This window comes from Pteropus vampyrus, unplaced genomic scaffold (assembly GCF_000151845.1).
Source record: "Pteropus vampyrus isolate Shadow unplaced genomic scaffold, Pvam_2.0 Scaffold8, whole genome shotgun sequence".
Taxonomy (NCBI): domain Eukaryota; kingdom Metazoa; phylum Chordata; class Mammalia; order Chiroptera; family Pteropodidae; genus Pteropus; species Pteropus vampyrus.
This window is the reverse complement of record NW_011888789.1, coordinates 10,018,452-10,033,876: the sequence shown is the minus strand read 5'-3', so window position 1 is coordinate 10,033,876 and position 15,425 is coordinate 10,018,452. Positions and strand designations below refer to the sequence as shown.

Below are 15,425 nucleotides of genomic sequence, written 5' to 3'. Positions count from 1 at the left end.
ACAAAGGAGAAAAAGAGTTAAAAAGAAAAAGCGAACCCCGCAGCAAAAAGAAACATATTTTCAACCCCAGGTCTCCCTGAGGCCGGGAAGGTCAATCAAGACAAGATGTGGACAAGTGTCTTAAGCATGTAAGTGATGGGTTATGCCACCCAACATCTCTCCTGCCTCCCGCTTGGCTGCATACGGCAACTGAGTGGAAAGAAGGTAAACTGCACTTTACTTAACCTTCAATCGATCTTGCCAGAACAGGAAGGATCTAAGAGATCACTTCAGCCAGAAGTTGTTCACTTTTCTGGTAGCAAAATCCATATTTTATATTAAATCTTATAAAGAGACCTAACAAATAATGCAGATAAAACTAAAGCTGACAAGAAAGAACCAATCACCAGAGGTATGGGGGATACTTTCCAGGAAAAGAGTGTGACAAAAGGCTCTGAAATAAAGACAATCACAGGTATTTGAGGAAGAAATCACTGTAACTGGAACAACAAAGGGGAGCACCGTGGGGTAATTACGGAAAAGCTCGTTAATTCCTATGGGGCCAGTATCAAGGAGTTTGGAAAGCGAGTGGGAGAAGTTCAGCCAAGAGAACAGTATGAAACAGCATGATCTGGTTTGTATTTAAAAAAAAAAAAAAAAAAAATCCTTCAGGCTGCTGTATGGAGAATAGTGTTTAAGATGGCAAGAGTGGAAGCAGTGAGATTATCACAGTGGAAAAATAACAATTGTTTGCACCAGATGGCGACAAGTGGACACATTCAGGATATGTTGTGGAGACAGAGCTGGCATGACTCGCTGCTGGGAGGGATGTGACTTAAGGAAACAGAAGAATCAAGGATGCGACATCTAGGTTTTGTCATGAGCCTCAAGGGCCATTATGACACTGCAAAAGATGGGACTAAACATAGTTTTGCAGAAGAGTTGTTGAAGTAAATACCGAGAGAGTTCTCTTTGGAACATATTATATTTGAGATGCCCAGTAGCTATCCAAGTGGATATGACATCAGGTAGTCAATGAGTAAAGAAATTGAGAGATAAGAGGCAAGGTCAGGGTTGAAAGTAATCAGCATATAAAATACCTAGAGCCATAGAGTAAACAATTTCACCTAGGGAGACTGTGGATTAAGGAGAGAGGAGGAGTACTATGCTAATTAGAGGTGGGGACTGAGGGAAGAATCTGTACAGGAAACTGAATTTTGGTTAGCAGGAAGAAAAAACAAAAGACAGCAAAGGCACAAGAGCATTCCTGGGCCCCACTGCCAACGATTATGATTCCATAGGTCACGAGCATGGCCTAGCTATCTTAAGTTTTAAGAGTGCCACATGTGATTCTTGGGCGCAGGAGGTTTTAGAAGACTATAATAGAGTGCAAAGCTTGTTAGTCGAGCCCAGAACTCAAAACTCATCTCTTCTTATATTTACTTTTTACTCCTTCCGCTGCTCCTATTCCTTCTCAGTAAGTTTTTAAAGTATGAGCCTGTCTAATCTTCATGCTTATATTAAATCATCACGTCTTCCTTACATGGTTAACTCCAGCTATTGCTCAAGCTTTTCTCTTGTTAGTCAAGTTTTTGAAAAGGGTTGTCCATACTCTGTTTTCTCATTTCCTAATGAGCCCTAGATCCACTGTAATCTCCTATCACCCTGTCTCGTTACACTACTTTGCCCAGGTCCGTGGAGGCCTTCATATTATCAAATCTAACTGACCCTTCTCACTTCCTACCTTAATCTTGTGATGACATTGACACTATCGACCATTTTATTCCTTCATAAAAACTTTCACTCCCTCTGGATCTCCCAGTGCCTCTTCGACAATTTCTTTCCCCTCAGTCTTCCTCACGCCTCCTCCTCTGTTCACCCCTTAACCATTTACAGAATTTCATTCATGACTTGCTGCTCTCTCTCACCAGCAGTTTTGGTGCTGGGAAGGAGGGTTGAAAATGTGTAGTATGGAAAAACATCTTAAGTAATCTTGAGAAAACCCTGTTCCTCCTGCCTTCCTCATGGAGATCTACTAGCTTAACAATGACCTACTTGCCAATGACTCTCAATTCTGTGTTTCACATTGATCCCTGGGCTTCAGGCTCGAACATACAACAGCATGATGAAAACAGTTCACGGAATATTCCAGGGGTAGTTCACATATAATATGATCAAAACCTGGACTCAATGTCTTGTTCTCCACACTAGTTTCTTCCACTCTATTTGTAATGTCATTAATGGGGTCACCATCAATTCAGTCCCTTAAGCCAGAAAACCTGAAAGCCCCAAACCTGAAGGAATCTCTAAACTCCTACCTTATTTTCCTTCAGCTGTACAGCTAAGTAGCCACAGATACTTGGTAATTTTACTTTCCTGGAACCTCACATTTGCCCCTTCCTCTTTAACCTATATCATTGTGCAAAAGTTCAAGTCCCACCAGCGGTCTTATAGATTGGTGCAAAGCTTCCTTGCCTAAAGTCTTGTTTCCTCTTAAATCTCTCTGGCTGTGGTAAATGGTAGGGTAGGAGATTTTGAAAATGTGACCACATCACTGCCATCATTACCTTGCTTACGACACTTCGCAATGGCCCCAGACCACATAAACTCTTGAGAATGCAAACACCCTCCATAATCTGTTCTATCTACTTGTCCCTGGTAGTGCCATCTCCTTGTTTCCCCACATAGATCCACATGGTTCCCACACTCTTCCACCTTCTGTACTTTAACTCGAGTTCTTTCCCTAACCTGAACACACATTCTTGAAATTGGTAACCCTCCTTCTTCCTTAAAAGTTAACTCAGGAAGTGCATCTTAGACCTTGAGGATCAGTATATTGTCCCTCCCATGGGCTCCTAAAACACACTGTACTTACCACTAACCATGCTCCATCGGTAAGACTTATTTATAAGTATGTCCCCTCGCTTGACTGTAAACTCTTCAAAGAAACGGATAGAATTTTAATATTGTGCTACCTAGAATGTGACAGATAATTATTTATTGATGACTGACACTTGCAACACCTCAGTTAGCATTCTTGTGACATTTAAATTTGTAGAAAGCACACTTTTGTCCTTACTCTGGTAGAGGGATATGAAACTAAGAAAAATATTACCAGGCTCAAGGAGCTCTTAAAGTTTAACAAAGATAAGTGTTTTTTTGTTGTTGTTTTTGTTTTTGTTTATTTTTTTGCTTGAGATCTGTTTACATTATCTGTTGGAAGGTTTCTTTAGTGGAAAAATGAGAGATAAATTGAAATAAAATCTATATTCTCTTCTGTGATAAACTTTCACTGAGTTTTTAAAAAATATATAAATGGCCATTTTCCAGGAAGTTTAAGGTTTATTTCACCACAATAATAACAGATTAAATAGTGATCTCCTAAAAGGCTGTGGCCATATTTCTGCAAATTCTTCTTGATAAAATAATGGTTGGTAATAAATAACATGAAGGAATATTATTTGGGGAAATTTTTTTTCATCATCCACAGTAGGGTGTGTTATATAGTAATGCACTTCTACCTAGTAGTCACCATCTTTAAAGTTTATGTACTCAGTAGTGCACATGATAAGCAAAGGTAGCACAATTTATATCAACTTCATACAGATTATTCTACTCTGTTCATAAAATCACAGTGGCTTATAGTTCAAGGTTATTCTCACTTTCCACTAAAGTGCCCATACTGGCAGAGGAGAATAAATTCACATCCTCAAGACATTTTATGGGTGGAGCCTAAAAAGATGGGGCACACACAAAATAAACTGCTTTAAAGCTTTAAACTGCATCTTTATAATCCAAGAAAAGTTTGCATTCTAGCCCATACTCTACTCATGCTTACATTTTACTGACCTAAAGGAGAATATAATTGATGCTGCAGAAAGATGTACCGTGTCTGTCTTGTGGCATCTTATATCCCCAGAACACCCCAGGCAGTATTCCACACGAGGCTGGCATTTTGAGAGATGTGTGTAGTTAAAAATGGCCTATTATGTAAAATGTTCCTCAATTTAGGTTTGTCCAATGTTTTCCTATGGTTAAATATACATTAAATATTTTTGGAAGGAATAGCACTAAAGTGATACAGTCTTCTCATTCCATCACATCAAGAGACATACACTGTGGATTTGTCCCACTGCTGACGATATCAACTCCAACTGCTTGACTAAAGTGGTATATGGAATAATTTTACACTGTAATGCCCCATCCCCCTTTGTAATCAGTAAGAATCTTGTGGAGACATACTTTGACATTATGTAAATATCTTATTACTCATGAAACTTTCACCCACTAAGTTTAGCATCGATTATACTTGTCTGAATCGATATTATGATAGATAACTAAATAATAATTTTCCATTTCGATCATTCCTTCTTACTCATTTATTCTACCATAAGAAAGAGCTCTCCCTTTTCATTTATTTTTCATTTAAAGTATATATCAGTGTAGATTAAAGGATTTCCCCCTAATTGGCTTTATTAAGTGATTAATGAATTCGGCAGCATTTGATCTAGCAACTAGAAGGGCATTCCCAGATTCACAGATTCTTATTTAATGAGTTATAAGACTTCACTATCATTTATTCTGATACTCAAATTGTTCCAGGTTTGGCTAGCGGGAGGCCCTTCTAGGTGGCTGCTGTTTCCTTTTTACAGGTTCAAACTGAGAAACATTATGAAAATAAGTGACATTTACACTTCAAGAACTATGTAATAAACAACAAAGGAGGACAGGAATTATTTAAATTAAAGGAGGCTAAAGAAACTTCTCAACTAAATGTAAGTCATGATCTAGGATTTTTGATATTGTTATAAAGGACAATACTGAACAATCGATGAAATATGAATAAGGTCTCTAGATAGTAGCACTGTATTAATGTTAATTTCTTAGTAATTATTCTACAGTTAGAACAGAAAATGCCTTTTAAAAAACATACAAATCAAGTATTTAGGGGAAAGGGAGTATCATTTCTGTATCTTAATCTTAAACAAGTCAAAACATCAACCATAACAGTCTGCGTATGAAAACATAAAAACACAGAGAGTGCCAAAGCAAAATGTTAACATCTGAAGGTTATCAGCAAAGAGCTTCAGGGAATTCTTTGTATTATATTCCAACTTTTCTGAAAGTCTGAAATAATATCAAAATGAAAATATTTTTAAGAAAACACTGTTAGTCCATGCCTCACCTACTCATCTAAGCAGTAATCCTTCTATAGTATCACTACCAGACATACATCCCTTGCTTGCCTACATGCAGTTCACAGAAGAATGTGACCACAGAAAGAATGTTCCATCACTGAGCATTTCTAATTGTCAGCTTAACACCGAATATGCCATCTTAAAACTTAGCTTCTGTGATGCTGCCTCTGACTTTAGAGCAAAACTGAATCATCCTGTCTCCATTTCTATATGCAGTCAGTTTAACTGTTTCTCTAGCCTTCCTGGGGCAATTGTTCCCTTTTTTTATATAACCATTACATATATGAAATGATTTACTGAACTATTACCATTATTACTACCCCACAGCCAGTTTCATGGGTATGGGACCAGTATGGTTGCACGGGCCCCATGCTTGATTTAATGTTCTAACACTGATGGCTTGGAATTCTTAATGATTTTTGAACAAGGGGCCCCATATTTCCATTTTGCACTCAGTATCACAAATTATGTACCTAGTCCTGCACCCACAAGCCTATGTGATACCTTTGTGCAAAATGGAAACCTGTGAACACAAGGTTTGACAAGAAAATGCCTACGTGTGCCAAGGAAAACCAGCCCTTCCCTTCGACCCCAATCCAGAGTGCACATCCTGGCTGATGGGAGTGTAGGCTGCATTTGCACCCTCGTTTCCTTTGTTAGCAAGGTACTCTTGTACAGTGCATGACTTCAATGCAGGCCTGGACTCTCAAATCCTTCGGTAATAAATTTCAGTCTAACAGAAAGGATGAAATTTTGGCAGAGTAGAACAATATTTTCTCTTGACTTTGGCCACATTCTTCCATGGGAAGGGGGAGGGAAGTTTCAAGCTTTCGTGTAATTTCTACCAAGTGCTGAGAATTGGTCTTCACATATTTCCTATAACCTGTGAATGAATTCCATGTTGTGAAAAGGAAGGGAATAGTGCAGGTAGAGTTGGCAGCCTCGAGCTGTTTCAGAGCCATATACTGTACACCACCGAGTTGTGAGTGATATAACAAGGCTCTGTACTGGGCTCAGAGGTCAAGACAATGAAGATAATGCAGTTGAATCTCAAAGCAGGCTACAATTTAACAAAGAAAACAAAGCCAGGAATAACTTCAAAATAACTATGATTCTGGGGAAATTATAACAAGTGCCATGGGGGAAGTACTAAATGCTATGAGAACTCAGAATGGATATTTAGATTTTATCAGCTTTAAAGCTGGAGATGCTAGAAGATTATCTTTTTCAATGGCTCAGTTGATAATGTCAGGCTGTTGAGCTCTATTAGTATTAACGGATTTGCTAAACTAGGTTTAATAAAGGAGACAGCATACCAGATGGGCCTTGGATGTAGAAATTAGGTGGGAAGAGGCAGGAGTGCAAGATAGGGCTGAGAATAGGCTCTAGAGAGGAGAAAGAATATGAACACGTCAAGAAGGGGAAAAGCAAGACAGGTGTCCCGGAGTCCAAGCTGCGCTAATTCAGTCGGCACTCAGCATACTTGTATGGGTGCAAAGGGAGACGAGGCTGGAAATGCAGGTTATGGCTGACTTTGTATACCGGGCAGATATGCCTACATTTAGTTTTATACTTAATTTTGCCATTAGGAGGGGGTCACTGGAAGTTTTTAGCAGATGAAATTATTTATCAACACCTTGAAGCTGAGATCCACATATGACGTTTAACTGAATGTCTCTCCTCTAGTTTTCAAAAAGATATGACCTCTCGCCTAAAACACAACTGAAAATAATACTGTTCTTTCTATGTGCCTGTAAAATTAGCTAGGGTGTTTAATAACTTTTAAATGAAATTCTTCTTTAAGCTCTTCACTTATTCTTGGCATATTTGCATAGATATTTTAGGAGTGCCTCAAATAAACAGCATATTTAAATTATATTCAGAATGTATATCACATATATTTAAATCAACAAAAGAGTGGTTCCCTGCTGTGTTTTATTCAAAGTAGTCAACTTGCTATGTGACTATAACAGACAAATGTTTCGCTTATCCCCCACCAGCCCCAACTCCAATATTGAAGAAAAGTCCCAAGTGTCAACAATAGATTGACCGACCAAGGGTTAATGATACAGGCAAAACATTTTGTAAGCAGATGAAAAAGAGGGAGAAAAACAGGAAAGAAAAGCAATGGCTAAGGAGCCAAATGTTCACCAATGAAAATAAACAACTATGCATAATTGAATATTCCTAGTTTTGACAAGCGTCCAGTAGCAGAAGTAACAGATGCCACAGCAGCCCGACTACCTCCAGCTTGATTGAATCAGACAAACAAGAGAAGGCCTGTGGGAGTCACTCCCTAGAGATGAATTTCTGCCAACCTGGTGGGGGTAAAACGTGGGTTAGTTTTATTTATTTATTTTTACCTTTAGAAAATCACATTTGAAATGGGGCCTCAGCTATTTTCAGGCTCAGGCAGTTGGATGGGCAGTCAACATCTCTGACACAGTGTGGAATTATTATGGAAAATACAAGTTGAAGGTGACAAGAACTATGGGTACATACAGTTTTATGGTCATTAAGACAGCAATGCTTTGTGAGTTTTATATGCATATAAAAATACATATTATATATAATATGTAAACATAAATGTCTAAATATATGTAACGAATAAATGAATATGAGTATAAATGTATAAATAAATATATAAGCATATACGGATGAATAAAAGTATACACAAATACATATATAATGTAAATATAAATATATATGCAATAATTTGACCCTGAGGAAGAATGCAATTTACTCAGAAACAGAATAGAAAAGCAATCGTTGCTTTACTCAACTGTGTATGAACATTTCTTGCTATTATGGTTCCCAAACTCCCCTTTAACAGAAAGAAATCAACATGGCTTAGAAGAGCACTACTCAAGGAGGGGTGAAAGGACCTAAGATCTAGTTCCATGTCTGCCATCTGCTGGTTGACCTTTGGTCACATCACTTAACCTTTGTGAACATCATTTTCTCAGCTATTAAACAGTAAAGTTGGATCAATGGGTTAAACCCACATTTCCCATATAGTGCTTTCTAAAGGTTTTCTAGGGTCTTGCTACTCAAAAAATGGCCCACAGACCAACTGGCAGGACTGGCATCACCTGGCAACTCTCAGAAACAATCTCTGACCATGGAATGAACTTAATAAATCATTTTAATTCAATCGTCTGCATTTTAATAGGATCCCAGTTGATCTGCATCCATGTTAAAGTTTGAGAAACACTGTTTCTGGACAAGACATCCCTGAGTTACTTGATCATAGAATCACTGGAGAACTTCATGCAAACACAGCTTTCCTGGTTCTCCCTCTAGAGTCTGATCCAACAGGTTTTGGGGGGTGAAAGCCAGGAATCTGTATATTTTACTGATTCACCAGGTTGGTCCTTTTCAATGAAAATATGAGTAAATAAGTAAAATAATTGCATGTATGTTGTTTCCGTTTAAAATCAAAAGATCTCTAAGTGATGTCATGCCAGTGAGTTTACCGGTGTTTTTGAAGAGACTAGCTAACCTGATCGTGACAAGACACTTTAGTCGATACGTCCCCCAGCTGAACGTCCCGGCCTCCATAAAGGTCCTACCCACTGTGGTTCTGAAACTGTTAAATTCTTAATGGATCATTGGTTAAATGTAGGAAGCAGTAGGGTGTTGAACAACAATAATTTAATGAATATAAAAATGATACTCATTTTGCAAAGTTCCCTCAAGACAATTGTCATCAGATTCATAAGTTACATTCATTTATCAAAATCCTCATTTAGCACATTAAGATGTCTTTAGCATTTTAAAAACCAATCTTAAAAAGAAAAAAACAGTGACAATTATATCCAATTTGGCTTTTCATTTATTGGGAATAAAGGCTATCTCTGTGCAATGTGCTATTTGCTGGGAAGTGCGTGTAAATAGCAGCCAGAAGTCTCCTACTTCAACAAAACATGAAAGTTATAAAAAAAAAAAAAAAAAAGGAGTGTTTTTTTGTTTGTTTGTTTTACTATCAGCAAATCAAAAGATTCCAAACAAGGTCCTAAAGGCAGTTTTTTCCCTCCATTTATGATACCATTAAACATAGTTAAATTTCAATTTACATTTTAATGTACATTGGTCCTCAAGTCAGATTCAATATTTAATGACAAATCATGTCTTGACTTGCATTAAATAATTTGAAATAAATTAAAGAGTGTCACTTGGAAGAAATTAAAAATATGTTATAAATACTATTAGAGATTATATTAATTATAAAACAGGTTTAAAGTTAGGATTTTTAAGTTATAAAAACAATATAATTAATATTTATATGTACATATCACATACAAGTATGACAAAATTATTTTTTTAATCCCTGAAGAAATTTATGAGATTATTACCACAAAAGTACTGATGACTCTAAAAAGGTGAGAAGAGAAAAGTGTTTTGCATTTTCAACATGCTTTGGCTCTACCATACTTGAGAGAGGTGGATACTCAAGGCTGGCCCAAAATAAATTTTTAGAGTCCGTATAGCCATAATCTACAGAAAAATTACTAAAGCAATAAAATTTTAATTCAGTTTAGTTTTAGTATTAGCGTGCACCTACTGGTGAATGATGCTGGTGCTCGGAAGGATTAAGTACGTTATAAAATAATGGCCAGTGACTGATAAGAGCTACACTGTGCCAGGTAGAGTTTTAAACACTTACAGTTACCAACAGTTCTAATTCTTAAAATAATCCTATGATGTAGGCACTCCTTTGCCAGTAAAGACATTAAGGCACAGAGAGAGAAATTGTTCACCATGACAAAACGGAGTAGTGGAGCTATAACTAGAAACCAACAGGACTCCAATGTCTGGGTTCTTAACCATCAGGGTTCACGTTTGAAACTGGAAAATGCAGGAGCAAAGGCACATGTCGGTGAGGGGGATGTGCAGGACAGCAAAGTGCTTGGAAAGATGAACTAGGATAAAGAGGATCAAAGATGACAGGAAATTAACAATCAGGAATTAAGTGAGCAAGTACAGAGATGAGAGACTGGAGGTGGACAGATTAGTAAAATATTGTTTATAGTAATTCACTGAATAGGTCACGTGGGCCTCAGAAACCTAGAGGAAGAGGAAGAAAGGAGAAAGTGATATTAAAAAGCAGGAAATTGATGTAACCTATGTTGAAATCCCTGTATGCGGATTTGCCTCTCCTTTCTTTGGACAGAGCCCAGAGGACAATCTGCTTCACCCTGACTGGGGTCAAATATCCCGGGTAGCCTAGCGGAGGCCATGGACAGAGTTCAGAGTTGGAAAAGTTAAAGGAAAGTAAAACCAAACATATTCCTTCTCTCAGTTGACCTTCTGCTTTAAAGTCATGAAGTATTTGTGGGCTAAAATTAACTAAATAACTATAAGAAAAATGTTTCCCATGGCTCTTACATCAAGAGCACAGCTAACAAGATGACCGACCCCTTATCCTTGGTCTACTAGGGCCCAGTAACACCCAGGAGGCGGCCTCCCAATTGCCAGTACAGTGAAGGTGAAATGAATATTTTGAGAAGAAAATTTCATTTCCCAAGAAGCATAAATGTCTCTGCAAATAGCAATTCACTCCTTAATCCCTCAACCATCAACATCTGCTATGAAGAATTCCTTGAGTCCTCAAATAAATCCCTCTTGTCCCGTATTCTTTATGGCACTCTCAAAAGGCAGCATTTGAATAAAACAACAATAACTATCTCTGCCCTCTACCTCTCAATTTCTTTCTCGAGGGGCTTTTATAGCACATGAAGGAGGTTTTATGGGAACCCATTGGGGTGGGATAATGGGGGTGGGTGAGATGAAGACACTTTAAAGGAAGAGAAAGGAAGTCTGTGTATTTCTTAATATATTTGAGATACTAAAAACACTGATGTTGAAATATGATAAAGAAATCTTAGACTCTCCTGAAAGGCAATTTTCTTTCTTTTTTTTTTTTTTTGCAAATGTCTATTTTTTTTAAGTCCTACTTGGGTCAAGCAAATGCAGTTTTAAAACCCATTTCCATGTTTTAAGATTCAAGGGGAAGAGGTTTAACAGTAGGCTATAAAAATCCCTTAATCTTTAACGTCTTATTTTTGCAGATTTGATGGAAAGTACAGTAAACAGTCACTGCTCCACTTTTCCCATCAATGCCCCTTGACCTTTGTAATAGATGATGAACAGCAGAATCCATTTGCGTGGGTTTCTTTCTCTCGAGAACCGTTTTTCCTGGCATTGTTGAGACACCTGCACTCTGACAATCTAGGCAGAATCTCTTAGCCCAACTGATTTGCTGATTGTACTCCAGAGGAAATTATCAAACACTTAAAGTACAATTTTAAAAGAGTAAATTTAGTAGAAGTAGAGACAGTTCTGATGATTTTCTGCTGTCCTCTAATCCACAGGTCCCCAACCACCCCTCCTCGGCCGCAGACCGAAACCGGGCCACACAGCAAGAGGTGAGCGGTAGGCGAGGGAGCGAAGCTTCATCTTTATTTTCAGTTGCTCCCCAGCACGAGCATCACCACCTCAGCTCCACCTCAGACCATCAGGCATTAGACTCTCATAGGAGCACTGGTCCCTGGGGCCAAAAAGGTTGGAGACCACCACTCTAATCTATATCCTGCAGACGAATCTGGCATGTCAAAGCTCCTCTCCAACTCTATTTAAGCCTTATCTGTGTTCCCACAGGACAAGAAGGTGACCCAGAATATACTCACAGGCTATGCGCACGGATGCCTTCCTGCTCTTGGAAGTCCCCAGGTGGCTCCATGCCACACATTGGCACCAATAGTCTTCGGGCCCATGGAAGTCCTCCACCTGCTGCCTGGTGACATTGATGAACACCTCCCGGACCTTCAAGCCTGATGAGGAGATAGAGAAAATCCACTGAGGTTGCCGTATTTCTCAAACCGAAAGTTAAGGCTAGTCAAACCTTTTCTTGTTAATTAAACAATTCTGTTTTTAATCAAGGAGAGGTTTTAATTACTTTGACAATAATGTATCACTGCTAATTAAATCTCAACAGCTGAGTAGGCTGGAAAGAACGAGTGTAAAATATCACCAACCAATGTGGCTCCATTATAATATAATAGTTTCTACAGAACCTGGACTTAGTGCTTTTTGTCTTTGTGTAAAATCTGCTATGAGGAATGTATTACCAAATTAGTTGCTGGGATTCTAGATGCTAAAGAGGCGCCTCAACATACCAACCCCAGAGACGTAGTTCCTGGTGGTTCTAAGTGTCCCTCCCCAAGTATGGCAGTGGAAAAGGGTCACTCTAGCAGTGAGACCTTAGAAGAAGAAGAGGACAGCAAACATGCACGAAATTGGTGAACAGGCTGGGGATCCAAGGAAGGGTCAAATCCTCTGAAAAAAGAATGCTATGCAAACAAGTTGAACTAAGTTAGTCTCAAAACCCTGAGAGGAGAGTTCAAGAAAGCCCGTGGGGCAGTTGGCATGAGGAGGTGAAGAAAAGAGGCTTTGATAGAAGGAAGGGCTATGGCTACATCTGTGAAATGGGATAAAAATAAAGACTCTGACCTCTTAATGTTGTTGTGGTGGTTATTATAAGTACTTTGTATTCTCCTTCTAATAGAAAATGTGCTCGGTGCTTCTCACAGGGAGTATGAGTTTTTTCCAAACATCTGACCAAGGACTATCAGCCTTTCTGTAGGAAGGACTGCCACTTTGCCCAGAGTGCCAAGAATCAAAGGGCACTCCTCACCAGCCATTAGTAAAATCATCACAAGCAGGGTAGCAGCCTTTACAGTCAGTGTGCTCTCTCCATACAGTAAACCTTTGCCAAGGCTGGGCCTTATTCTGGGATAAGCAGCATGGGAAAAAAAAGGGGGCAATGCTTATTGAATTTCACTAAAGTGTCTAGCATCATGAAAGGCCTTTAACCTATTTATTCATTAAATTTCCACAATGCACTGATGCAGGAGAAGCTACTGCATCCCCACTTTATAGAGGAGAGAACTATGACAGACAGATGAATTCGTCTGTCCAGTTACACAATCTGTAAATAGAAGATCTGTGGTTCGAACCTAGATCTTACACCAAAACATCTCAAAAATTCAATTGTGCCCCCAAATGTTAAGTGCTTATATTTAATTATGAAAATAAGACTAACATGGAACATTTAAAGAACAATTAAGTGCATAACTCTGTTTTTTGTTTTTTTTGTTTGTTTGTTTGTTTTCCCATTTAAGTTCAAAAAGAATTCAGGGGACAGAATCATCAGTAAAACCTAAATGAGCCAGGGACTCTTGCTGGAGGAGGTAGATCATGATTATATCTCAGATTAAATTATAGGATTTAAAGAACAGGAATGGAGGTGAAAGATGAGTCAGGCTGGGGAAACATTCCCTTCCACCCAATCGATAACATGTTATTTACAGGATGTGATGAGAGATCGCTTTATGGTCACATAAATCACCATGTACGATTTGAGTAATACTTTCTAAATTTGTAGGAGGTACTACATAAAGAAAATCATCTGATGACAGTTGATAATTCACATTTCTGCTGTTTGTGCAAAGTGTGGAAGTATACCTTTTTCCCTGTCAGAGATGGAAGAGTCCCGAAAGCTGTCTCCTATATCAAATAGGAAAAAAGCCTTAGAGGCGTTTTTTACTGTTATTGTTGTTGCTGTTTTTTCCCCTGCCCTTTGCACTTAAAAGAAGTGTGAGTGGGAGGACAAGGGCAAGAGTAAGGCAGAGTGGGCAGATGAAGAGAACGGGAGAATATCACAGAAAGAGAGAATAAAGATTAAAAAAAAAAAAAGTTTGTTAGAACAGAAATCAGACTAGAGTGTTGCATCCATATGGGGGATTAGAGAGTAAGGCTGAATAAACAAATATAAAAAGCTAGGCTGTACAGAAAAGGGCTTGTTTTATATTTTTCTCTTTGATTTGAGGCAAACAGTAGATGATCTACTTAGAATAGTGAAAGGGAAGAGAGAGAACACCAAATCAGTGCATCTAGGTGCGTGGCGGACTAATTTTAATATTACAGAGCTCCCCTGTTGCAGGACGGGGAGACTTATTGAGACAGAATACACCCACTACTTGGGTATCAGGGGTCTCAGTGAAGAGCATTCGGTGACCTTGAAATGTCAGAAATGTGTTCAAGCTAATGAGAAACAAGTCTACGTTTTCACTTTCTCCGTCTTACAACAGCATCTAAGCTATCAGCTTCCTCTCAGTTGGAAATAAAGACAAACACCATCTCAAAATGATTCAGGATTATCATATTGATAAAGCAGGAAGTTTCCACGTGGAAACCCCAAAACTTGCTACAATTTAATCTAGGCACCATGTTGCCTTAAGACTACCTGAGATCTGTTTTAAAGAGGTGGTAAGACACAAAGAAAGAAAAATGAGTGTCATAAAAGAAGAAAAAAAAATTACACTCACAAATCCCTAGAAACTGGAGGCACGAGCCCATCCACACGCAGGGCCAGAAAAACACCAGGGTTGGTCAAGAGGCAGAGGGGCGGGGAGAAAATATGGGCAAAAACATTTTTTTGTCATTTCCCTGGGAAATAGGAGAGGCAGTGTAAATAGGTTTAGAGTTGTCTAGTTTGAATAATTTCAGTGGGCTCTGGGACATAATGATTGTCCCTAGTTTTCTCATACCTGGTCCTGGCATTATGGCTCGGGGATAACGGCTCAGAGAGTTAGAGCTCAATAAAAGAAGTGGTTGGGGCTAATAGGCTCTGGATTGGTTGGTGCACCTGAAAGGCAAGCTCACAGGCAAATTGTTTGCTATCTCTAGACATTAGCCAGCCCTCAGCAGGGCAGTCCCTCCAGTGTCAGCCCGGTTCTAAGATATCAGAGCATCAAATACAGAAACTAGAAAACACAGTTATCACAGTGTAGACAGCTATACATTTGTTTCAGAAAGCATAAAGAGTAGACCATGGACCCCCACCATGAAGACCATAACTGATCTCATCCCATTCTTGTCAGGAAGTTTTGCCACCCATCATTCAGATGAACTACAATTGAGAGGAATATGTTGAAGTTACAACTTCAATATTAGAATGGCTCAGTTACAGGTCCTTCTCAAAGGTTCCCCGTGAGATTGGAAAAGCAAAACAAACATAAAAAAACTTTCTAAACACGGTGTATTTTTCTTTCAGGTATCATCAGGGTGGTAGGCTTCTTTAGAAGGCCACAGGTGACATCACCATCCCCACAAAAATACAATGTCTGTTTGGATTAGGCCTTCTTTGTCTAATATAAGGTGATCAATCTTGTCAAACCAGCCCCT

General features: G+C 38.7%; 1 protein-coding gene across 4 annotated transcripts in view; it reads right to left on the bottom strand.

The window, feature by feature from the left end:
- The window catches only part of UNC5D (unc-5 netrin receptor D), a 507,025-nt gene that overhangs the window by 212,727 nt on the left and 278,873 nt on the right, over positions 1–15,425 (bottom strand). For all 4 annotated transcript variants that reach the window (XM_011372139.2, XM_023538423.1, XM_023538426.1 and 1 more), the window contains exon 3: positions 11,867–12,010. In XM_011372139.2, the coding sequence (XP_011370441.1) occupies positions 11,867–12,010 (144 nt within the window). The remainder of the gene's footprint in view (positions 1–11,866; positions 12,011–15,425) is intronic.